Source organism: Heptranchias perlo, chromosome 9, assembly GCF_035084215.1.
Source record: "Heptranchias perlo isolate sHepPer1 chromosome 9, sHepPer1.hap1, whole genome shotgun sequence".
Taxonomy (NCBI): Eukaryota; Metazoa; Chordata; class Chondrichthyes; order Hexanchiformes; family Hexanchidae; genus Heptranchias; species Heptranchias perlo.
The window spans coordinates 6,376,448-6,403,157 of record NC_090333.1 but is presented as its reverse complement, the minus strand read 5'-3'; the positions used below and the strand labels follow the sequence as shown (position 1 = coordinate 6,403,157).

General features: G+C 46.2%; 1 protein-coding gene across 1 annotated transcript; it reads left to right on the top strand.

Annotated features, from left to right (window-relative positions):
- Positions 1 to 2,375: 2,375 nt before the first annotated feature.
- On the top strand, positions 2,376 to 26,710 carry LOC137325616 (di-N-acetylchitobiase-like). The gene is made up of 7 exons (XM_067990882.1): positions 2,376 to 2,507; positions 7,543 to 7,681; positions 14,708 to 14,916; positions 20,566 to 20,737; positions 20,826 to 20,923; positions 22,461 to 22,622; positions 26,525 to 26,710. Exons 1-7 carry the CDS (start codon positions 2,376 to 2,378, stop codon positions 26,708 to 26,710), a joined length of 1,098 nt encoding a protein of 365 aa, XP_067846983.1.

The window sequence follows — 26,710 nt, the reverse complement described above, 5'->3', positions numbered from 1 at the left end:
ATCCGAGGAATCATTTAAATAGCAACTGAATGCAACAATGGGGTGGGGATTTGGGAGATTTCTGGATGGGCCGAGTGGCCTCCCTCATCTGTAATTATCTTGTGTGTACATTAAATTTGATAACATTGTACGACTGCTTCACATTTGTCTTGAATTCCTCTGAGCATCAGTCAACTGTGATATTAACCCACTTATTTTAAGGGGAGTTAGTGCCTGAGTTAAAACAGAGCGAAACACCTTCAAGAAAGAACTTGCATTTATATAGCACCTTTCATGCCCTCAGGACATCTCAAGTCAATTTGCAGACAATGAATAACTTTTTGAAGTGGAGTCACTGTCTTTTTGTCGGCAAAATGCAGCCACCTATTTTGTTCACCGCCGAGGTCCAACAAACAGCAAATGAGATAAATAACCAGTTATAAATGTGTCCTGGTCAAATTCTATCCCTCAACCAACACCGAAACAAAAACCAGATTATCTGGTCATTTATTTTATTGCTGTTTGCGCGAGCTGACCGTGTGCAAATTGGCTGTCGCTTTTCCTACCTTTACAACAGTGATTACGCTTCAAGAGCACTTCATTGGCTGTGAACAACAATAACAACTTGCATTTATATAGCGCCTTTAATGTAGTAAAACGTCCCAGGATGCTTCACAAGAGCGATTATCAAACAAAATTTGACATTGAGCCACATAAGGAGATATTAGGACAGGTAACTAAAAGCTCGGTCAAAGACGTCGGTTTTTTATATTCGTTCATGGGATGTGGGCGTCGCTGGCCAGGCCAGCATTTATTGCCCATCCCTAATTGCCCTTGAGAAGGTGGTGGTGAGCCGCCTTCTTGAACCGCTGCAGTCCGTGTGGTGAAGGTTCTCCCACAGTGCTGTTAGGTGGGGAGTTCCAGGATTTTGACCCAGCGACGATGAAGTCACGGTGATATATTTCCAAGTCGGGATGTTGTGTGACTTGAAGGGGAACGTGCAGGTGGTGTTGTTCCCATGTGCCTGATGCCCTTGTCCTTCTAGGTGGTAGAGTTCGGGGGTTTGGGAGGTGATGTCGATGAAGCCTTGGTGAGTTGCTGCTGTGCATCCTGTAGATGGTACATACTGCAGCCACAGTGATGAAGGGAGTGAATGTTTAGGGTGGTGGATGGGGTGACAGTCAAACGAGTTACTTTGTCCTGGATGGTGTCGAGCTTCTTGAGTGTTGTTGGAGCTACACTCATCCAGGCAAGTGGAGATTATTCCATCACACTCCTGCCTCGTGTCTTGTAGATGGTGGAAAGGCTTTGGGGAGTCAGAAGGTGAGTCACTCGCTGGAGTGTCTTCAAGGAGGAGAGAGAGGGAGAGAGGCAAAAAGGCTGAGGGAGGGAATTCCAGAGCTTAAGGCCGAGGCAGCTGAAGGCATGGCCGCCAGTGGTGGAGCGATTAAAATCGGGAATGCGCAAGAGTCCAGAATTGGAGGAACTCAGAGTTATCGGAGGGTTGTACAGCTGGAGGCAGTTACAGAGATAGGGAGGGGAGAGGCCATGGTGGGGTTTGAAACAAGGATGATTGTAAAGGTAGGAAACGCGGCAGCCAATTTGCGCACAGTAAGCTCCCGCAAACAGCAATAAAATAAATGACCAAATAATCTGGTTTACATTCAGTTGTTGGTTGAGGGATAGATTTTAAATTTGAGGTTTCGGTGGACTGGGAGCCAATGTAGTTCAACGAGCACAGGTGTGATTGGTGAATGGGACTTGGTGTGAGTTAGGATACGGGCAGCAGAGTTCTGGATGAGCTCAAGTTTTTGGAAGGTGGAAGATGAGAGGCCGGTGGGGCAGCATTGGAATAGTCAAGTCTTGAGGTATCAAAGGCATGGATGAGGATTTCAGCAGCAGATGAGCTGAGGCAGGGTCGGAGAAGGCAATGTTATGGAGGTGGATGTCGGCAGTCTTGGTGATGGAGAGGATTTGTGGTCAGAAGCTCATATTAGGGTCAAATAGGACTCCAATTTGCAAACGGTCTGGTTCAGCCTCAAACTGTGGTCATGGAGAGGGATGAAGCACTTTGAGACATTCTGAGGTCATGAAAGGCGCTAAAAAATGCAAGTTCTTTCTTTTTCCTTTATTAGTTACTCTGTTTGGTGTTGGGCTGAAGGTTGGCCAAGATTTGGAGGAAGGGGGAGAAGAGAACGTCCCTTTAAAAGTTGCATTTCAGAGTATGAAGATTGTTTCAAAATTTCACTGTTGCCACATCCACCAACACACAGAGAGAGAGAGAGAGAGAGAGAGACTCAGGAGGTGTCATCATCAGTCACATCCGGGTGGATTTCAATAAATGATCTTGCTGCATCTGGTGGATCTTCATATCGGGCAGAGCTCAGGCGGAGAGGATGCGCTGGAGTTTGGAATTGGCGCAGGCCCTGGTCGTGCTCGTGCTGTGGGTCTGCTGCGGCTCCGGGACTGGCTGCCCCTGTTCGGATCGGGCTCTGTGCGAACCCGTGACCGTGGAGCGTGAGTTCGAGGTGGGTGTTCGGGGGCTGGGGGTGGGTGTTCGGGGGCCGGGGGTGGGTGTTCAGGGTCCGGGGGTGGGTGTTCGTGGGCAGGGTGTGGGTGTTCGGGGGCCGGGGGTGGATGTTCGGGGGCCGGGGGTGGGTGTTTGTTAAAATATTGGAGTCAAAGGTGCCTGGGGAGTGAGGTGAATTTAAAGGTCACGGGCTGGGCTGAGTTGTGTTGGGGGACACGGGCTGGGCTGAGTTGGGTTGAGGGGCACAGCCTTTCTTGGAATTGGGGCACGGGCTGGGCTGGGGGCCGGCGGTGGAACAGAGAGCTCCAGCCTGGAGCATGGGTGAGAGATGGGCTGCAGAGGGGTCGTTGATATGGTCCAAATGTCAGGAACAGTCTGAGGGGTGTGGGTCGGGGTGAGGGACAGGTGGAGCTATTGGGATGGGGATAGTGGGGGGAGGAATGTCCGATTATTGTTGAAATGCAAAGTGTCTCATATTATAATACGTATGTTAACGTGTTAATATTGGTATAGTTACAGTTTGTATAAAATAGGACCAACCGTAGTATTGAGCAGTGCAAAGATATTTTAACAAGTGCAGCATCCATAAAATGTGTTTTTTAAAATATTTCTCCAATGTGCAGAGTCTTAAATGATGTGTGATCTAACTCCTGCAGTGTGTCTGTCTAATACCATGGTTGAGGTCACCGGTTTGTGGTTTTCACAGAATATTGAAAATCCTGGAATCTCATGTCATAAAAATGACATTTGAGTTTTTCACTCATTGTAAAACTGGGACCTTGGCCACGATTAAACTGAATACAACGTAACAGATCTTTAAAAAATACATTGGTTGCAAAATGACTCTGTAACTGCTGACTGTGTTGATGAGGTCAGTATTTACTTCAGAGCAATGTTACTAAGTGGGCAGTGTGGCAGCAACAAGAGCACCACCAATATAACCTGCAGGCTCGATGTGTTCATTCTGCTTTTATCCCACTTCCCCCACCTTCCCACGAACAAAACATTCTTCTGACAGATGGGTGGGATAAAAGTTTCCTCTGTCTGTTGGTTCCAAGAATGAATAAACTTGAATTTATGGAGCACCTCATGTCCTCAGGATGTCCCAAAGAACTTCACATGAAATGAATTACTTTTTGAAGTGTTGTCGGCAAACTCAGCGGCAATTTTCTTTTATTCGTTCATGAGATGTGGGCGTCGCTGACAAGGCCGGCATTTATTGCCCATCCCTAATTGCCCTTGAGAAGGTGGTGGTGAGCCGCCTTCTTGAACCGCTGCCGTCCGTGTGGTGAAGGTTGTCCCACAGTGCTGTTCGGTCGGGAGTTCCATCATTTTGACCCAGCGATGATGAAGGAATGGCGATATATTTCCAAGTCGGGATGGTGTGTGACTTGGAGGGGAACTTGCAGGTGGTGTTGTTCCCATGTGACTGCTGCCCTTGTCCTTCTAGGTGGTAGAGGTCGTGGGTTTGGGAGGTGCTGTCGAAGAATCCTTGGTGAGTTGCTACAGTGCATCCTGTGGATGGTACACACTGCAGCCACTGTGCGCCGGTGGGGAAGGGAGTGAATGTTTCGTGTGGTGGATGGGGTACCAATGAAGCTGGCTGCTTTGTCCTGGATGGTGTGGAGTTCTTGAGTGTTGTTGGAGCTGCACTCATCCAGGCAAGTGGAGAGTATTCCATCAAACTCCTGACTTGTGCCTGGTAGATGGTGGAAAGGCTTTGGGGACTCAGGAGGTGAGTCACTCGCCACAGAATACCCAGCCTCTGACTTGCTCTTGTAGGTGGGGGATTCGGCGGTGGTTATGCCGTTGAATGTCAAGGGAAGGTGGTTAGACTCTCTCTTGTTGGAGATGATCATTGCCTGGCAGTTATCTGGCACGAATGTTACTTGCCACTTATCAGTCCAAACCTGGATGTTGTCCAGGTCTTGCTGCATGCGGACACGGACTGCTTCATTATCTGAAGGGATGCGAATGGAACTGAACACTGTGCAATCATCAGTGAACATCCCCATTTCTGACCTTATGATGGAGGGAAGGTCATTGATGAAGCAGCTGAAGATGGTTGGGCCTTGGACACTACCCTGAGGAACTCCTGCAGCAATGTGTTGGGGCTGAGATGATTGGCCTCCAACAACCACTTCCACCTTCCTTTGTGCTCGGTATGGCTCCAGCCACTGGATAGTTTTCCCCCTGATTCCCATTGACTTCAAATTTACTCGGGATCCTTGGTGCCACACTCGGTCAAATGCTGCCTTGATGTCAAGGGCAGTCACTCTCACCTCACCTCTGGAATTCAGCTCTTTTGTCCATGTTTGGACCAAGGCTGTAATGATGTCTGGAGCCGAGTGGTCCTGGCGGAAACCAAACTGAGCATCGGTGAGCAAGTTTTGGTCAGTAAGTGTCGTTTGATAGCATGTCGACGACACCTTCCATCACTTTGCTAATGATTGAGAGCAGACTGATGGGGCAGTAATTGGCTGGATTGGATTTGTCCTGCATTTTGTGGACAGGACAGACCTGAGCAATTTTCCACATTGTTGGATAGTTGCCAGTGTTGTAGCTGTACTGGAACAGTTTGGCTGGATGCATCGTTAGTCCTGGAGCACGAGTCTTCAGCACTACAGTCAGGATGTTGTCGGGGCCCATAACCTTTGAGGTATCCAATGCACTCAGCTGTTTCTTGATATCACGTTGAGTGAATCGAATTAGCTGAAGACTGGCTTCTGTGATGGTGGGGATATCAGGATGAGGCCGAGATGGATCATCGGCTCGGCACTTCTGGCTGAAGATGGTTGCAAACGCTTCATGCCTTGTCTTTTGCACTCACGTGCTGGACTCTGCCATCATTGAGGATGATGTGGAGATGCCGGTGATGGACTGGGGTGGACAAATGTATGGAATCTTACAACACCAGGTTATAGTCCAACAATTTTATTTTAAAATCACAAGCTTTCGGAGATTATCCCCTTCGTCCGGTGAATGAGTGAAAGATTCTCAAATTGCATATCTTATATTAGGCTGGGACAGCATCACACCAATCAAAAGGTGTCGTTGTTGTTCAAACAGGCCAGTCACAGAGAACAGCACGTCCCAGTACACTGGATATACATTGTGTCAATTGCACAGACAGAAAGAAAGAGACCCAAATGGCAGTGAGAGAGAGAGGGAATATTAAAACACATAACTTTTTTTCTTTTTTTGCTGGTGGGGTTACGTGTAGCGTGACATGAACCCAAGATCTCGGTTGAGGCCGTCCTCATGGGTGCGGAACCTGGCTATCAATTTTTGCTCGACGATTTTGCGTTGTCGTGTGTCTTGAAGGCCGCCTTGGAGAACGCTGACCCGAAGATCAGTGGCTGAATGTCCTTGACTGCTAAAGTGTTCCCCGACTGGGAGGGAACCCTCCTGTCTGGCGATTGTTGCGCGGTGTCCGTTCTTCCGTTGTCGCGGTGCCTGCATGGTCTCGCCAATGTACCATGCTCTGGGGCATCCTTTCCTGCAACGTATGAGGTAGACAACGTTGGCCGAGTCACAGGAGTATGAACCATGCACCTGGTGGGTGGTGTCCTCTCGTGTGATGGTGGTGTCTGTGTCGATGATCTGGCATGTCTTGCAGAGGTTGCTGTGGCAAGGTTGTGTGGTGTCGTGGACGCTGTTCTCCTGAAAGCTGGGTAATTTGCTGCGAACGATGGTCTGTTTGAGGTTGGGTGGCTGTTTAAAGGCGAGTACTGGAGGTGTGGGGATGGCCTTAGCGAGGTGTTCGTCGTCATCGATGACATGTTGACGGCTGCGGAGAACATGGTGCAGTTTCTCCGCTCCGGGGAAGTACTGGACGACGAAGGGTACTCTGTTGGTTGCGTCCCGTGTTTGTCTTATGCGATTTGAGAATCTTTCACTCATTCACCTGATGAAGGGGATAATCTCTGAAAGCTTGTGATTTTAAAATAAAATTGTTGGACTATAACCTGGTGTTGTAAGATGCCTATAATTGAGGATGGGGATATTTACAGAGCCTCCTCCTCCCGTTAGTTGTTTAATTGTCCACCACCATTCACGACTGGATGTGGCAAGACTGCAGAGCTTTGATCTGATCCGTTGGTTGTTGTGGAATCACTTAGCTCTGTGTATAGCATGTTGCTTCTGCTGTTTAGCATGCATGTAGTCCTGTGTTGTAGCTTCACCCGGTTGGCAACTCATTTTTAGGTACGCCTGGTGCTGCTCCTGGCATGCTCTTCTGCACTCCTCAATGAACCAGGGTTGATCCCCTGGCTTGTTGGTAATGGTAGAGAGTGGAATATGCCGGGCGATGAGGTTACAGATTGTGCTGGAATACAATTCTGCTGATATGTGCAGAGCAAGGTCCCACAAACAGCAAGTTGCATGAATGAACAGTTAATGTGTTTCTGCTCATGTTGGTTGAGAGAAAAGTGTTGGCCAGGACACCAAGAGAACTCCCTGCTCTTCAATATTGCCAGTGGTCTATTAGATCCACTTTAACATCTCATCCAAAAGACAACCCCTCCAACAATGCAGCACTCTCTCATTACTGCACAAAAGTGCCAGCTTGGATGATGCATGTTTGATAGTCTCAGTCCAAATCAAAGGGCCCAAATCACAAAACTGTGATGAACTAAACTGCAGCACTAAACAGGCAGTCTCATTTGAGAACACAGGATGGTTGGTGTGGGAAATGGAAAAATGTCACTCTGGTGCAGCATGGGCTGTTTCTCTTTCTAGGGAACTATATTCTGATCTAGTCTTGCTGGTCTCATGGTAGAAATGCTTGATTTGACACCAGGTACCTAAAATGGAAAAGTTTTTAAACTGTAACACGAAAGTCCCTTGAAAAAAGAGTTTATCTGCCCCTCGCCTGAAGTTGCTGTACCATTTACACATAAATAAAACGAGCACCATTAGCCTCACCGTTATTTTGTCAACAAAATCTGGGCCAATGATTGTGAAAATATAAATTTTTAAATGGCAGTTTTCTGCCCTTCATTACTGCAATTGACTGCTTTATTTTGTACCAGGTCTTTGTCTTTGATGTTGGAGGAAAGGATTGGAAGTATTATGACTGGTCTAAGGTCACGACTATTGCAGCCTTTGGACCTTACGATCCTGAGCTTTTGTGTTATGCTCATGCGAATCAAGTTCGAGTTGTCCTGAGAGGTAAGTAATTTTATCACAGAAAAAACAAATGTCCTTCTGTCTTCCAATGCAAGCTGTATTATTGAGAACCACATAAATGGACATTCAGTGCACAGCCTTGAATTGCTATTTTTGACATTACAGTGCTGAAATTCCCCTCCAGCTCCGGTACAGCTCTCGCAAATGATTCTACATTCCATCTATAGCATATGAAAAATCTTATATCCACACACACCTCCTGTCAACAAAACCTTACTTTCTGTTCTCAAGTTTTTCAAACTTTTGTGGCAACTTTTTCCATTTATAAATTCCTCTGTCCACATTTATAATGGGAACTGTCTCCGTAAACTTGATGCACTGTAATTACATCCTCCCCACCAGTGGTGGCACTGTAGCACCTCTGTTTTGCATCTTTCAGCTCAAATTGCCATTTAAATAAAAATTATAATTGATCAAAGTATTATATTAAAAATTAGGACAAATTTCATGATTTCACAATGGGGACTGAGTTACATCTGAACACCCTGGTTGAATTATCCCCCACACTCTAATCCTGCTTCGTCTGAATACTGCACAAGTCTGGACTCTCTTTGTCCATTGCCATGGGAGATTGACTGGTGATGTATTTTTATTCTACTTTTCACCTCCCAAACTTGCTGGATTCGTGAGCACTGAGCGGGAGTCTTCTGATCTAGGAGTGGGGGAGGGGGAGAATTCTGAGGAGGGAGATTGTGGGATCCAGCAAGGACTCAGGAGATGGTCAGGGATTGCTGGGATCTGGCAGTATTGGGGAGATCGGGGAATGGAGGGTCTAACATGTCTTGTTGGGGAGGAAGGGGGTCTAATGGAATGCGACCCAAACTGCTATTGACATCTTTGGAAGCATCAGTCCCTCACCCCTCACATGTTTCTGCAAGTTAGGTGCCCGAACCACCGCTTCCCTCATCGTCGCCCTATTCCGATCTTCTGTACTTGCCTGGAGCATTTAAGCAGAAATGCTTAGTTAAGAAAGCCTTAAAAAGCGCAAACAAAGCATTGGGGTTCATTTCTGGAGGAAAATAATTCACAGCAGAGATGTTATGTTCATCTTGTATCGGTCCTTGGTTGGAAAACACTGAGAGGACTGTGCACAGTTCTGGTCTCCATATTACAAAAAGATACCGAAGCTCTGGAGAAAGTGCAAAAAGGATTTACAAGGATGATATCAGAACTGAGAGAGTATAACTATCAGGAAAGACTGAACAGGCTGGGGCTCTTTTCTCTGGAAAAGAGAAGGCTGATAGGTGATCTGATAGAGGTCTTTAAAATTATGAATTGGCAAGATGTAACGAGTGCCACAGGAATCAGTGTCCGAGTACATGAATCACAAAAAGTTAGTATGCAGAAACAGCAAGTGATTAGGAAGGCAAATGGAATATTGTCATTTATTGCAAGGGGAATGGAATATAAAAGCAGAGATGTTTTGCTACAGTTGTACAGGGCATTGGTGAGACCACATCTCGAATACTGTGTGCAGTTTTGGTCTTCTTATTTAAGAAAGGAAATAATTGCTTGGAGGTAGTTCAGAGAAGGTTCACTCGACTGATTCCTCAGATGAGGGGGTTATCTTTTGAGGGAAGGTTGGATAAGTTGGGCCTGCATACACTGGAATTTAGAAGAACGAGAGGTTATCTTATTGAAACATATGAGATCCTGAGGGGACTAGAAGGGGTAGATGATGAGAGGAGGTTTCCCTTTGTGGGAGATACCAGAACTCGGGGCCACCAGTTTAAAAATAATGGGTCTCCCATTTAAGACGGAGGTGAGGAGGAATTTTTTCTCTCAGAGGGTCCTGAATCTGTGGAACTCCCTTGCCAGAGAGCAGTGGAGGCAGGGTCATTGAATATTTCGAAGGCCGAGTTAGATCGACTCCTGATTAACAAGGGAGTCAAAGGTTATAGTCGGTCGACAGGTAAGTGGGGTTGAGGTCACAATCAGATCAATCATGACCTTACCAAATAGCAGAGCAGGCTCGAGGGGCCGAATGGCCGACTCCAGCTCTCGTATGTTCATATGTTTGTAATTTTCCATTTGTGGGCGAGTCCAAAAGTATAAGATAGTCATTAATAAATCCAAAAGGGAATTCAGGAAAAACTTCTTTAGTCAGTGAGTGGTGAGAATGTGGAACTTGCTCCCACATACAGTGGCTGATGCAAATGGCATGGATGCATTTAAGGGGAAGCTGCAGAAGTGTATGAGGGAGAAGGATATGTCCAGGCTTTGGAGACAGGCTGAGGCCTTCAAATAAAAACTTCACTTGTCTTCAATGTCTTCACTTCAAGCAAAGACACTGAAAGAAAATTAGGTGAATAAATATAAACATGTGATTGTGAAATGTCATTTTTTGAATTTGTATTTTATTTTAGAAACTCTTATTTTGTGAATTAAATATTGCAGTTACTGAGGAAAAACATGGTCCATGAAAAACAGTTTCAGCTGCAGGTTGAGAAATCTGTACCACACCATCACTTGGTGGCCGTAGTGTGGAACTACATCACCACAGGCCACATTATGGGCAAAATCCTATTGCAAAGGTGACAGGACGGGCGTCACTGGATGTGAACACAATTAAAATAGAAAAACAAAAGATAGTGTTGACACAGAATTTTTGAATAGAAAGATGACAGGACATAGTGTTTTTAATAACCTATAAATAGATAGGTGGAACTTTTATTCCCTGGCACAGCAGCAGTCTGCCACTGATGCCAGGATTTAGAATGAAGAATGCAGTTTAATGAAAGCCCGACCCAATTGTGTCCAGAGCCCAGCACACACGCTCCATTCTTCCGACTCTGGGCGACTGAGATTTCTCCTCTTCCACCATCAATGGCAGAACCTTCAGCTGTTACTGTCTTGAACTCCAGATTCTTCTTCTTCAACTTCTTTGTCTTGCTATTTCTCTTCCTATCTTCGAAAGCCTCATCAAAACCGACCTGTTTGACTGTGCCTTTGGTCACTTCCCTCAAGTGTCAGCATGGCTCAGTGGTAGCACTGTGTCTCTCCTCCTGGGTCAGAAGGTTTTGGGTTTACTCCAGGACATGACACATAAGTGCAGTACTGAGGGAATGCTGCATTGCCAGAGGTGCTGTGTTTCAGATGAGACCTTAAACAAAGGCTCCACCTGCCTGTTCAGGTGGATGTAAAAGACCCCGTTGGCGCAATTCAAAGAACAGGGAGTTCTCCTGGTGTCCTGGACAACATTCATCCCTCAACCTACATCACCAAAACAGATTAACTGGCCATTTATCTAATTTTCTATTTGTGGGGCCTTGCTGGGCACAAATTAACGACCACATCTGCTTACAAAACAACAGTGATTACGTTTCCAAAATAATTAATTGGCTATGAAGCATTTAAGGACATCCTGAGGATGTGAAAGGCACTATGTAAATGTAAATTCTCGCTATATCTTCCTCTACTACTTCCTACTTGATGTTGGCAGTTCTGTCCTGTAAAGTGTCTTTGGACACAATGTTCTGTGAATGATGCTCTGTAAATGCTCTGTAAATCGACCTCCATCTGAACTTGCAGCACTCCGTTCTCTCAGTTCCAACCTTGACATTGTCATTAAACCTGCTGACAAGGGCGGCTCAATTATTGTTTGGTGAACAGACCTCTCCCTCGCAGAGGCTGAATGGCAACTCTCCAACACCTCCTCCTATCTCCCCCTGGACCATGACCCCACCGCTGAACATCAAGTCATACTTCCCCAGACCATGACTAACCTCATCTCCTCTGGAGATCTTCCCCCCATGGCCTCCAACCTCATAGTCCCCCAACTCTACACAACCCGCTTCGACCTACTTCCCAAGATCCACAAACTGGACTGCCCCGGTAGACCAATTGTTTCAGCCTGTTCTTGCCCCACAGAATTTATTTCTTCCTCTTCCAATGTCCTCCGTAACTTTAACAGTTTCCAGTTTCCCGGCCCTATCCATCTCCTTTTCACCCTGGACGTCCAGTCCCTCTACACCTCCATCCCTCACCAGGACGGCCTGCGGGCCCTCCGCTGCTTCCTTGAACGGAGACCCAATCAGTCCCCATCCACCACCACCCTCCTCAGCCTGGCTGAACTTGTTCTTACGTTGAACAACTTCTACTTTGACTCCACTCACTTCCTCCAAATAAAAGGTGTTGCTATGGGAATTCATACGGGGGCGAGCTATGCCTGCCTTTTTGTCGGATATGTGGAATACTTTTGTTCCAGTCCCACTCAGGACTCCTCCCTCACCTCTTTTTCCGGTACATTGATGACTGTATTGGTGATGTTTCCTGCTCCCACCCTGAACTGGAATATTTAATCAACTTTGCTTCCAATTTCCAACCTCCTCCTGCCTTCACATGGTCCATCTCTTTCCCTTCCTCGACTTCTCTATCTCCATTTCTGGAGATAGGCTGTCAACCAACATCTATTTTAAGCCCACTGACTCCCACAGCTACCTTGATTACCTCTGACCACACTTCCTGTAAGGACTCTATTCATTCTCCTGGTTTCTCCGTCTCTGTTGCATCTATTCTGACGATGCCACCTTCCACATCAGTGCTTCTGATAAGTCTTCCTTTTTCCTCAACCGAGGATTCCCCTCCACTGTAGTTAATGGCCCTCGACCATGTCCATCCCATTTCCCGTACTTCTGCCCTCACCCTTTCCCCTCCCTCCCAGAACCATGATAGGGTCCCCCTTGTCCTTACCTTGCACCCCTACTAGCCTCCACATTCAATGTATCATCCTCTGCCATTTCCACCACCTCCAGCGCAATCCCACCACCAAACACATCTTCAACTCCCCCCACTTTCAGCATTCTGAAGGGACCATTCCCTCTGCGACACCCTGGTCCCCTCTTCCATCATCCCCAAAGTCCACTCCCCTTCCCACGGCACCTTCCCGTGCGAGCGCAGGAGATGCAACACCTGCACTTTCACCTCCTCCCTTCCCACCGTCCAGGGCCCCAAACACTCCTTCCAGGTGAAACAGCGATTTACTTGTACTTCTTTCAATTGAGTTCTCCTTGGAGCAGAGAAGGTTGAGAGAAGATTTGATAGAAGCGTTCAAAATCCTGAAGAGTTTCGATAAAGTAAATAAACAGAAAATGTTGCCATTGGCAGAAGGGTCAAGAACCAAAGGACACAGATTTAAGATGATTGGCAAAAGAACCGAAGGCGACATGAGAAAAAGCTTTTTTACGCAGCGAGTAGTTATGATCTGGAATGCTCTGCCTGAAAGGATGGTGGAAGCAGATTCAATCACGGCTTTCAAAAAGGAATTGGATAAATACTTGAACGGAAAAATTTCCAGGGCTACGAGGAAAAAGTAGGGAAATGGGACTAACTGGATTGCTCTTTCAATGAGCCGGCACAGGCTCGATGGACTGAATGGCCTCCTTCTGTGCTATAACCATTTATGATTCCATGATTGTATAGTGTACTGTATTTGCTGCTCACGATGCAGTCTCCTCTACACTGGGGAGACCAAACGCATGTTGGGTGACCGCTTTGCTCAGTCCGCAAACGTGACTCTGACCTTCCGGTCGCTTTCCTCTTTAATTCTCTGTCCCACTCCCACTCTGACCTCTCTGTCCTCGGCCCCTTACACTGTTCCAATGAAGTTCATGGAATGATACAGCACGGGAGGAGGCCCTTCAGCCCATCGTGTCTGTGCCGGCTCTTTGAAAGAGCTATCCAATTAGTCCCACTCCCTTGCCCCAAGTCACAAAGGCAAAATTTTATGACCAGCTGCCAACGATTTTAACTCTCTTCTAATGTCACTCCTCCATTAATTAGACCTCTAACCTCTGAATACATGAGTCTGTCAAATTAATCAATGTCAAGCATCACCTTTTAATCTCAAATCAATGGCAGCGGCAAAGACCACAGAGAAAATGAAATGAAAAAAAAATTCTAATTCGAAGCATCCAAAATTTTCTACGCAAATCAAGCTTCTGAATTAGATCATGTAATTCAGTAATAAAAGAAATAACTAGTTTATCCTTCCGCATCTGCATATGAAATATATCATGAAAACAGAATTGATACAGAATTTGTCCAGATGCTGTCAACGTCAACTTAGCAAAAGAGATAGAGAGAGACAGAGTGAGGCAGCGAGAGAGCGAGCGAGCGAGACAGACAGAGAGCGAGCGAGCCAGACAGAGAGCGAGCGAGTGAGCCAGACAGACAGGGAGCAAGTGAGCGAGCCAGCCAGCCAGACAGAGAGCGAGCGAACGGGTGAGACAGAGAGCAAGCGAGCCAGACAAGAGAGCGAGCGAGTGAGCGGGTGAGACAGAGAGCAAGCGAGCAAGCAAGCCAGACAAGAGAGCGAGCCAGCCAGACAGACAGAAAGCAAGTGAGCCAGACAGCCAGACAGAGAGTGAGTGAGCAAGCCAGTCAGCCAGCAAGTTAGAGAGCGAGCGAGCCAGCCTGCCAGCAAGCCAGAGAGCGAGTGAGCCAGCGAGCCAGCCAGACAGAGAGCGAGCCAGACAGAGAGCGAGCCAGACAGAGAGCGAGCCAGACATAGAGCGAGCGAGCCAGAGGAACAGCACCTCACCTTTCGACTCGGCACCTTACAACCTTTCAGACTCAAGAGTGATTTCAATAACTTCACATCATATCCACTCCTCCCATTTTTTCGGACAGCAGGAGCTGGTGTTGGTTCTGCTGTTACCAGTTACCGTTCCTCGAGACCCATCTTTTGTTTCTTCACCTGTCCCATTCCCACCCTCCTTGACTTGCACCATCATCCCTTTTGTCATTTAATCTCTCTTGCCCTCCACCCATCACAGACCTTCCCTTTTGTTCTTTTGTCCCCTCCCCTTCCTTCCCCACCCCCCCTTTCTCTGCCTCTGCACTTGCTTAAAAACTGTTCAATCTCGAACTTCTTCCAGTTCTGAGGAAAGGTCATCGACCTGAAACATTAACTCTGTTTCTCTCTCCACAGATGTTGCCCGGATTGCTGAGTATTTTCAGCATTTTCTGTTTTTATTTCTGTATAAATGGACATTGTTTGTTCACCAGGAGTTCCAACATACAAAGACATTATGGACAGAAATCACCAAAGAAAATGGATCAATCACAGAGTCAACTCTGTAAAAAGACAATTTATGGATGGAATCAATTTGGACCTGAAGTTTTCTGCTGAAAATAATTCTGCCATCAAATTGTGGATATCTCAACTGGTTGCCGAAACTACGGAGATGTTCAACATTTTAATACCTGGGTCTCAGGTAAAGGAGCCGTTATTTATTAAATGGGGATAAGCAATTTAGTTTCTACTTAATTGTAAAGACCATTGATATTTTTCTGGATAAGTGAATTGAAATCCTGATTTTTAGCTGCTGTTTATCAGTGCATCATCTTGTTCCAAAGCTGCTTTAACCATTGCTGAGGTTAGAAATTTTAGATTGAATCAGTTTGAACTGGATATACAGCAAACTTGATGCTGCACCGCTTGTAGCCCAGAATGATACAAGTGACTTGAGGCCCGGCTTCCCGGACCAGCATTGTTCGAACTGTAATTTTCACATCGGTTCTTAGAATGTTACAGCACAGGAGGAGGCCATTCGGCCCATCGTGCCTGTGCCAGTTCTTTGAAAGAGCGATCTAATTTGTCCCATTCCCCTGCTCTTTCCCCATAGCCCTGCAATTTTTTCCCTTCAAGTATTTATCCAATGCCCTTTTGAAAGTTACTATTGAATCTGCTTCCACCACCCTTTCAGGCAGTGCATTCCAGATCATAACAATTCACTGTGTAAAAAAAAAATCCTCATCTCACCTCAGGCTCTTTTGCCAATTACCTTAAATCTGTGTCCTCTGGTCACTGACCCTCCTGCCACTGGGAAGGTTTTCTCCTTATTTACTGTCAAAACCCTTCTTAAGGGGAAGAAAAACTTGGATTAATGTAGAGCCCTAAAACATCCTTCAGAAATGTCCCACAGTTTACATCCAAGGAGTTACTTTGAAATAAAGGGACCATTAAGTGGCCAAAAAAGAAATCACTCACTGCATTTTTATTGGGTAATGTTTGAAGGAGACTTTTATTGTTGAGAAGTTTGCACATGACAGCCCTCTGGGTTAGAGATTTCCAAAGATTCACAACCTTGTGCTGATTGTCCAAGTTTGCTGATGACACAAAGCGAGGTGGGAAAGTAAGCTGTCAGGAGGATAAAAGGCTCCGATATTAGCGTGGAGGGGGGATGGCAGTGGTGGGGGGGTCGGGGGTGTGAATGGGCGCGTGGGTAACCCGAACAATAAAAGATGTCCGTTTCCCACCCGATCGCAATTCAATTGGTGCCACTTAACGTGGATTACGGATTTGCCGTCAGAAAGCTGCGCAGCGGGCGGACTGCGCACTTCCATCACGGGCTGTCAGCTGGAGGAGCTCGATTCAAAGGGCCATTGCACCAAAGGCTTTTGCTGGAGCAAAGACCCTGAAACCACAATGGAGCAGCACAGGGGCAAGGCTGCTCCAAGGTTCAATGGTGCCTCACTCCAGGAGGAAGTGCCCTGCCTCTGCCACCAAGAAGGCCGGGCTCAAGTGGCAGAGGAGGTCACCAGCAGCAGCAACATCTCCCGCACCTGGATCCAGCGCAGGAAGTGGTTCAATGACCTAACTAGGTCAGCAAAAGTGAGTACACTTACTGATTCACCTACATTCCATCTTCCACATCACCGGTCCCCCCCGCCCCCCCAACTCATTCTCAACATGCAGGCTTGGGCTGATAAGTGGCAAGTAACATTCGTGCCAGACAAGTGCCAGGCAATGACTATCTCCAACAAGACAGAGTCTAACCACCTCCCGATGACATTCAACGGCATTACCATCGCCGAATCGCCCACCATCAACATTCTGGGGGTCACCATTGACCAGAAACTTAACTGGACCAGCCATATAAATACTGTGCCTCCAAGTCAGAGGCTGGGTATTCTGCGGCAAATGACTCACCTCCTGACTCCCCAAAGCCTTTCCAGCATTAACAAGGCACAAGTCAGGAATTTGATGGAATGCTCTCCACTTGCCTGGATGAGTGCAGCTCCAACAACACTCAAGAAGCTCAACACCATCCAGGACAAAGCAGCCCGCTTGATTGGCACCCCATCCACCACCCTAAACATCGACTCTCTTCACCACCGACGCATTGTGGCTGCAGTGTGTACCATCCAGAGGATGTACTGCAGCAACTCGCCAAGGCTTCTTCAACAGCACCTCCCAAACCCGCGACCTCTACCACCTAGAAGGACAAGAGCAGCAGGCACATGGGAACAACACCACCTGCACTTTCCCCTCCAAGTCACACACCATCCCGACTTGGAAATATATCACCGTTCCTTCATTGTCGCTGGGTCAAAATCCTGGAACTCCCTTCCGAACAGTACTGTGGGAGAACCTTCAGCACACGGACTGCAGCGGTTCAAGGCGGCGGCTCACCACCACCTTCTCAAGGGCAATTAGGGATGGGCAATAAATGCTGGCCTCACCAGCGATGCACACATCCCATGAACGAATGAAAAAAACCTCATTCTGCACTGCCAAGACGACTCTATCACACACTTAAGGCTCATCCTCAACTTACCTTCACTTCCTCAGCACTACCTCACCTCCCCATTAGTACCCCATCACTCCCACACACCCCAATCCTCATCCAATGTGATGACTCTGTCTCATACTCACCCAGAGATGCATCTCTTTCACGGTCAGCCTCCCCCAAACCAATGCATTCATCAGTTGGCTACTTTACCATCACACACTCAAACGTCTGTTCTTTCTCCCCTTCCAGGAGGAGAGAACGCAAAATGCACACAAGAGGGCGAGGACTGGAGGAGGCCACAGCAAATAGTGGTCCTCACAGACGTGGAGCAGGAGGCGCTGGAGCTCAGCCGAACCCTCGAGTGCCTGTCTGTCGGGGACTCCGAGACTGGCACCCGACAAATGTCTGGTGACATAACTTTAACATTGATCACACACAATATGAAATGATGTTAAGAATGCTTGCCATCTTCAGCACCTCAGTATGCTCATCGCAACATGACACATCTGTGATGATGCGTAATATTGCCTTCTGTTCTCTTCCAGGGCCTTCAGCGACCGCAGTGACGGCAGAGGGCGATTCCTCAGAGGACCTGCCGGTCTCTGAGGGTGCACCGTCACATCTGAGCAAGCCATCCACCAGCGCAGATACTCACACCTCGGTGGGTCCTGGTCCTCAGTTAGTTGGGTTGGCAGCTGGTGATTCACCACACACAAGTGAGAACAAGCAGACGCTGGTGGCAGGAGCAGCTGTGAAGAGTCCGCGTCGGTGAGAGCACTCCTCGCCAGGCTCTGCTCAGCTGGATGCAGATGCTGAACCCCGGGGCCCATCCTTTAGAAAGACAATGATCAAGGGACAGCAGTACTGGAACAGGTGCCAGGCTCACTCTCCACAATAGCTCAGAGGATGGAGGAGTCCAACTCCTGCATGAGTGGAATGGTGGCACAGGTACGGGAGGGAATCTCTGAGATACTGTCACAGGGATGTGAGCAACTCTCTGAGATGGTGTCGCAAGGACATGAGCAACTGTGTGAGATAGTGTCATAGGTAAATGCGGGAATGTCTGCGATGGAGGGAAGGCTAGCCTCCATTGAACCTCAAGCACCGCTCACAAAGGAGTCCATTCAGGCCCTGACAATGGCCGTTCGGAATGAGGGTGAACAACATTCTGCCGCCTCAGATAGGCAGGCAGATACACTAGCACTGGCCTTACAAGGCATCACACATGTCCTCCAAACTGTTGTCCAGCAGTGTGGTAGGAGATGAGTGGGCCTGGCCCAGCGGAGGGATGATGGCGAAAGGGGACATGGAATTGGGGACGCCACTTAAAGCGCTCCCACGTCTCACCCGTTGCCCCCTCCTCTCAACCAGTACCCGCAATGCTGCCTCCTCTCCAGGTTTCCAAATCTGCCCGTGCACATGTGCAAGTAGAGCAGTCTTTGGAGGGGCCCAAAACCCAGAGGGCTTCGGCCCAAAGCATCGAAGTAGTCAAGGCATGAACATGAGCAACCTGCCATGTCCTCTCCAGCAGCCACAGGGGATGCACAATGTAGAAGTAGTCGTAATAGAAAGGCGAATGTTTTGTGAGCACGAAGGGGATGCACAAGTTTGTTTGACAGATGGTCATGTTTTTCATTTATATTTCCCTTTTGTTAAAGTCACATTAAATGTCATGATTATCAGCACTACTGCCACGTCTTGCCCATTCTTGACTGGCTTTTGTGATCGGGCCCTTTCATGAGATTCACCATGAATGGCGACACTTGCCGCCCATTGGGTCACTTTACAGTGGGTGTATGTGTAGTTGCAGGACTGTTTTGTGCAGGGAGGAGTGGTGAGGCTGATGATGTTACTCGTCCTCGGATGTAGTGGTGAATGGAGCCATGGCACTCCCCATCCTGATGGTGTGAGTTTGAGGCGGTCCGAATAGTTGTTCAATATGTGTGAACAGGAGAACTGTGAGTGGAAAGTAAGAATTTTCAGTGAAAACACAAAGATCTCTCAGCCAAAGGTTTGTGTGAAAGAACTCACCTTTTATCCCCATCTGTCAAACAAGAATTTGAATGTCCAATAGGACAACCCTCTCATCCCAGGAATTAATCCAGTAAACCTTTGCTGCACCGCCTCGAAGGCAAGTGCATCCTTCCTTCGATAAAGAGACCAAAACTGTACGCAGTACTCCAAGTGAGGTCTCACCAGAGCCCTGCACAATCGTAGTAAGACTTCCTTACTTTTGTACTCCAACACCCTTGCAATAAAGGCAAACATTCCATTTGACTTCCGAATTGCTTGCAGTACCTGCGTGCTAACTTTTTGCGTTTCTTGTACGAGGACACCCAAGTCTCTCTGAACACCAACATTTATTTGTTTCTCACCATTTAAAAATATTCAGTTTTTCTATTCTTCCTACAAAAGTGAATAACCTCAAATTTCCCCACATCATACGCCATCTTGGATCATTATTATACTCTCTGGAGTTTAGAAGAGTGAGAGATGATGTCATTGAAACATCTCAGATTATGAGGGGGCTCATGAGGTTGTTTCCCATGGCTGGAGAGTCTAGAACTAGGGGCATAGTCGCAGGATAAGGGGTCGGCCGTTTAAGACTGAGATGAGGAGGAATTTTTTCATTCAGAGGGTTGTGAATCTTTGGAATTCTCTTCCCCAGAAGGCTGTGGATGCTGAGTTGTTGAATATATTCAAGGCTGAGATAAATAGATTTTTGGACTCCAGGGGGAATCAAGGGATATGGGGATTGGGCAGGAAAGTGGATTTGAGGTCAAAGATCAGCCATGATCTGTTTGAATGGCGGAGCAGGCTCAAGGTGCAATGTGGCCTACTCCTGCTTCTGTTTCTTATGTTCTTCTGTTCTTAGACCTTGTTAACTCAGATTGCAGTGATTTAATTCTTGACCTTAAGCCCTACGGTCAAATAGCCTGCCAGCACTCAATGTCTGGCCTCGTGTAAACAAACTTTGGGCACTTTGACTAGGTATTGGAGTGGGGCTGGCCCTTTTAGGACTGCAGTTTGGTCACAACTTAATGCCTTTTGAAGAGGAGGAGAGAAAACTGACAGAAAATTGGAGGAAGAAGGTGGGTGAGCAGTGGGGAATCGAACCTGATTAATATTTGATAACCGAGGATCCTATTAATTCTAACTCACAATTTGCCCCAACTTTATCCTGTTCCTTTTTATACAGTCATGAACACTGTCGAACTCCTAACCTGTTAAATTCACAGCTCCCATGGACCATGTGCGAGTGCATATAAAAACCATATAACTACTAGTGATATCCAACATCAGGTATGAGATGAAACTAACTTTTTCTTGTTACTCTTTGGCCCTTAGGTCACATTTAACGTGCCTTGGTCTCCAGACTGCATTGATGGCCGATGCTATGACTTTTTGAGAATTGCAAATTCCTGTGACTTTTTATTTGTGATGTCCTATGATATGCAGAGTCAAATGTGGGACATTTGCTTTTCAAAGCCAAATGCTCCCTATTACCAGACTTTATCAGGTATGTGCAATAAGACCATCTGGTTCAGGGTCTACCTGCCCGATATCAATGTGAATCTAAGACCCTCATTATTATTTTCCCCATTTAGGTTACTCCGCTTATATCAATCTGGGTATTGATTCCAGAAAGCTCGTGCTGGGAGTTCCATGGTATGGTTATGACTATACTTGCAGGCAGTTGTTTGAGGTAAGGTGTTGTCATTATCTGGCTTTCAGATATCCTAATTATTGAGAATTAACTTTAGTAAACCGTTGTCTTGTTGCTGTGCAAACTATCCCATTGATTCCCTTTTCTGAGGAAATTAATTGTTTGCATTGCACAAGAAATGAGAGTGAAGTCAGTTCACCTGAAACTCATCCCTCTGGTACATTATCTGTCCGATCAGGGCATCGAATTATATTTTGGAACAGCCCAGTATTTTGCCTCTGTTCACTTGCTTGGAGACTATTTCAAAAACTTCTCTTTACACAAAGAAGATTTTTGATATCTGTTCTATGTTTACTTTTCACTAATTTCCACATGCATCCATTGGCTGGGCTTACCTTACCCGTGCTATTCAACATTTTATTCCACTGATGCCTCCCCTTAACTGCATTCTTCTGAGCTGCAAATCTTAAGCTTCTGCTAATCTTTTCTCAAAACTCATCCCTTTACAAATTTTTTTTAATTTGTTCATGGGATGTGGGCATCACTGGTAAGGCCAGCATTTATTGCCCATCCCCAATTGCCCTTGAGAAGGTGGTGGTGAGCCACCTTCTTGGACCGCTGCAGTCCGTAGCAAAGATTGTACAACTGAGTGGCTTGCTCGGCCAATTCAGAGGGTGGTTCAGAATCAACCATATTGCTGTGGGTCTGGATTCACATATCGGCCAGAGTGGGTGAATTAATGAACAGATGAGGTACAACAATCCAGTTGTCTTATGTCCAACATTACTGATATTAGTTTTTTTTAAATTCCAGATTTTATTTAATTGAAATTAAACTTCCTCGCTGCTGTGATAGGATTTGAACTCATGATTCTACAATATTAGTCTAGGTATTTGGTTTATTAGTCCAAGTAACATAACCACAATGCTACCATACACAGTGGGAGTCGTATGAATATATGAACAGGAGTAGGCCATTCAGCCCCTCGAGCCTGTTCCATCAATCGATCATGGCTAATCTGTATCTTAACTCCATTTACCCACCTTGGTTCTGTAACCCTGAATACCCTTACCTAACAAAAATCTATCAGTCTCAGCTTTGAAATTTTCAATTGACCGAGCCTCAACAGCTTTTTGAGATCCAGAGTTCCAGATTTCCACTACCCTTTGTGTGAAGAAGTGCTTCCTGACAACACCCCTGAATGGCCAAGCTCTAATTTTAAGGTTATGCCCCCTTGTTCTGGACTCTCCCACCAGAGGAAATAGTTTCTCTCTATCTGCCCTATCGACTGCTTTGATCATCTTGAAGACATCAATTAGATCACCCCTTAATCTTCCACATTCAGTCTTGTTGCTGTCTATTTCAAGTTGCAACATTGTCCTTATCTATAAATGTACTAATTAGTTTATATATTTCTGTGAGAGACCCTCCTCTCTATATTGTAAAGCTTATGTTTCTCTAATTGTCCCTCATAGCCTTTACACTTAGAGATCAGTCATGCTGTTACTGCATTTTTGAAATTACCAAAGTAACTCTATTCACAAGTGTTATTTTTTCATCCTTTCGTACTTTTCAGGGTGGTAGGTGTGTATTGGAAAAGATCCCTTCCCGAGGTGCCCCTTGCAGTGGTGCAGCTGGACGTCAGGTCCCATACAAAGAGATCGTACAGCACGTGGAGAAATCAATTACTGGCAGATATTGGGATGATGAGCAGAAAGCCCCATATTATATCTACATGGTAAGACTATCAATCAAAACACAATGGAGAGTTTTGCATTGTCCATTCTTTGTAGAATGCAAACATTGCAGTGTTTCATGATTCAATATTCTCTGTGTACAGGATTCAGCAAAGTTCAGAATTTTTTTTTTATTCGTTCACGGGATGTGGGCGTCGCTGGCGAGGCCAGCATTTATTGCCCATCCCTAATTGCCCTCGAGAAGGTGGTGGTGAGCCGCCTTCTTGAACCGCTGCAGTCCGTGTGGTGACGGTTCTCCCACAGTGCTGTTAGGAAGGGAGTTCCAGGATTTTGACCCAGCGACGATGAAGGAACGGCGATATATTTCCAAGTCGGGATGGTGTGTGACTTGGAGGGGAATGTGCAGGTGGTGTTGTTCCCATGTGCCTGCTGCCCTTGTCCTTCTAGGTGGTAGAGGTCGCGGGTTTGGGAGGTGCTGTCGAAGAAGCCTTGGCGAGTTGCTGCAGTGCATCCTGTGGATGGTACACACTGCAGCCACAGTGCACCGGTGGTGAAGGGAGTGAATGTTTAGGGTGATGGATGGGGTGCCAATCAAGGGGGCTGCTTTATCTTGGATGGTGTCGAACTTCTTGAGTGTTGTTGGAGCTGCACTCATCCAGGCAAGTGGAGAGTATTCCATCACACTCCTGACTTGTGCCTTGTAGATGGTGGAAAGGCTTTGGGGAGTCAGGAGGTGAGTCACTCGCCGCAGAACACCCAGCCTCTGACCTGCTCTCGTAGCCACAGTATTTATATGGCTGGTCCAGTTCAGTTTCTGGTCAATGGTGACCCCCAGGATGTTGATGGTGGGGGATTCGGCGATGGTAATGCCGTTGAATGTCAAGGGGAGGTGGTGAGACTTTCTCTTGTTGGAGATGGTCATTGCCTGGCACTTATCTGGCGCGAATGTTACTTGCCACTTATGAGCCCAAGCCTGGATGTTGTCCAGGTCTTGCTGCATGCGGGCTCGGACTGCTTCATTATCTGAGGGGTTGCGAATGGAACTGAACACTGTGCAGTCATCAGCGAACATCCCCATTTCTGACCTTATGATGGAGGGAAGGTCATTGATGAAGCAGCTGAAGATGGTTGGGCCTAGGACACTGCCCTGAGGAACTCCTGCAGCAATGCCCTGGGGCTGAGATGATTGGCCTCCAACAACCACTACCATCTTCCTTTGTGCTAGGTATGACTCCAGCCACTTCCTTTGTGCGAGGTATGACTCCAGTTTATACAGAAAAAAATGTGTGCAGTTGGAGAATAGCCAAGAAAATGGGAGTTGACAGACAAAGCACCAAACCAATTCCGAGCTGTGGACTTTTCAAATAGATCACTTCACACAACCCATATTGACCCTCCTGTGAAAATTAGCGATTGTTTGGTTCGTGAAATGTGTGCCGCTGTCTCCCATTTGATGATCAATTTGACACAAAAGATTGACGGTAGCGTGCCCTGTACATAAGAAAACTGCACAGTAGCAAATACCACACACTCTCGACCTACTGCATTCTACCGAGTCACATGTCTCATTGACATTGGCCAAATCTTGCTGAGATACTTGACGCACTGCAGTCAAAGGCTGTGATGCTTGAGCTTTCAGCAGTAACATTTAAATCATGTTTTCCACCTTTCGATTGCAATATTTTGTTACTTTGAGTAATTTGAAAAGATTATTTTGAAATGATAGAATGTTCCACATTGAGTTAAATCAGACCTTGGTTTATCCTATTTATTTTTGAAAATTGTTTTCTCTGGAGGCCCATGCTAACTCTGACTTGCAAGTTATCTATCTCTTTCTATTTTCCCCCAAATCATTTTTTTCCCCAATCGAACACCATAATCTTTTGCCTTGTTGCATCTGAATTGACATCTGGGCTGTGCATTGGATTTTTCTAAGTTGCTGTGCTGAGGGAGTGCTGCACTGTCGGAGGTGCCATCTTTCAGATGACACACTAAACTGAGGTCCCGTCTGTGCTTTAAATGTGTGTCTTATGTTCATATGTTGCACAGCATCCAGATGAGTTAATTGATTTGAGTGTTAAAAAAGATAGACTGGGATTTTCTTGGAGCTGCAGGGGCACAATTTCAAAATTTGCAGATGGCCCAAAACTTGGAAGTGTAGTGAACAGTGAGGATGTTAGTGATAGACTTCAAGAGGACATAGACAGGCTGGTGGAATGGGCGGACACGTGGCAGCTGAAATTCAACGCAGAAAAGTGTGAAGTCACACATTTCAGTCGGAAGAACAAGGTGAGGCAATATAAACTATGGGATGCAGGAAGGGAGAGATCTGGGGGTTGATGAGCACAAATCATTTAAGGTGGCACGGCAGGTTCGGCCACAACTGGAGCATTGTGCCAGTTCTGGGCACTGAACTTTCGGAAGGATGTGAAGGCCTCAGAGAGGGTGCAGAAGAGATTTATCTGAATGATTCGAGGGATGAGGGACTTCAGTTATGTGCATAGACTGGAGAAGCTGGGGTTGTTCTCCTTCGAGCAGAGAAGGTTGAGAGGAGATTTGATCGAGGAGTTCAAAATCATGAAGGGTCTGGACAGAGTAGATAGAGAGAAACTGTTCCCATTGGTGGAGGAGTCAAGAATGAGGACATAGATTTCAGGTGATTGGCAAAAGAACCAAAGGTGATGAGAGAAAAAACTTTTTTAGACAGCGAGTGGTCGTGGTCTGGAATGCACTGTCTGAAGATGTGACAGGAAACCCTCAAAAATAGGATCTCCGTCTTAGATTCAAGCCAAATTGCCCAAACTGTCGGCCTAATTTTTAATATGAAATCCAACAGTCTATGTTGGAAACAATGCTTCACACTCAAGCACACATTTATGATTATAGTGGATTAGCAATGCTGAGGCTGCAGAATCATAGAATCAGAGAATGGTTACAACACGGAAGGAGGCCATACGTGATTCAATAGTGGCTTTCAAAAGTGAATTCGATATAATATCGCCGTTCCTTCATCGTCGCTGTGTCAAAATCCTGGAACTCCCTGCCTACAGCACTGTGGGAGAACCTTCACCACACGGACTGCAGCAGTTCAAGAAGGCGGCTCACCACCACCTTCTCAAGGGCAATTAGGGATGGACAATAAATGCTGGCCTTGCCAGTGATGCCTACATGCCATGAACGAATAAAAAAAAACTTTCAAAAGGGAATTCGATAAGTACTTGAAAGGAAAGAATTTCCAGAGCTAAGGGGCTAGTGCGGGGGAGTGGGACTAGCTGGATTGCTCTTGCAGGGAGCTGGCATGGACTTGATGGGCCGTATGGCCTCCTTCCGTGTTGTAACCATTCTATGATTCTATGATTCTGCAGTTTCAGCGAATCTAATCCACTATAATCAGAAATGTGTGCTTGAATGTGAAGCTGTGGGATGTTAACGGATGAACGCATAATTCAATCAGTGAACAGTCTCGCGATATTTTAATGGCGTCATTAATCTATTAAATCATTTGTACTCTATCCCACGCTGTCATTTTAAGAACAACATTTTCATTGATTTTGCAATTTTAGTAATTTAAGGAATTCAAAAAGTTGACATTTATTCAGATTCGATGTTCTGTTATCATAGTGAAGGCTCAGTGGTCAGACTCTTTCTAAAATTAGTTTCTATTTTGATTCCTAATCAGGTGTGATGTGTAAATGTACTAAGACACTTTACAGATTACTTACAGTTCATGTAATGTTACAGTGCTTTTCACAATCCGTTTCAACTAAGGTTTGGAACAATCCACCTCTTTACCTTTCTTTTCCTCAGCCCACCTGAGCTTGTCTTTTAATGCAAGCATTTTAAATAGTGCTGCTGAAGATTTTCAGCACTGTGTCTCGAACTGTGCATTGACCCAAACCCCTAGCTCCTATCTGTGTAACTCTCTTTTGTTTTCTTATGGCAGGTTAATAATACTTATCATCTGGTCTGGTATGACGATCCGCAGAGCATTTCAATTAAGTCAACGATCATGAAGAAATTGAGACTCCGTGGCATAGGCATGTGGAATGGAAATATGCTGAACTACAGTGATGATCATTTCATAGTAAAGCAAACTGAAGACATGTGGAATGCTCTTTGCCCTTTGTGA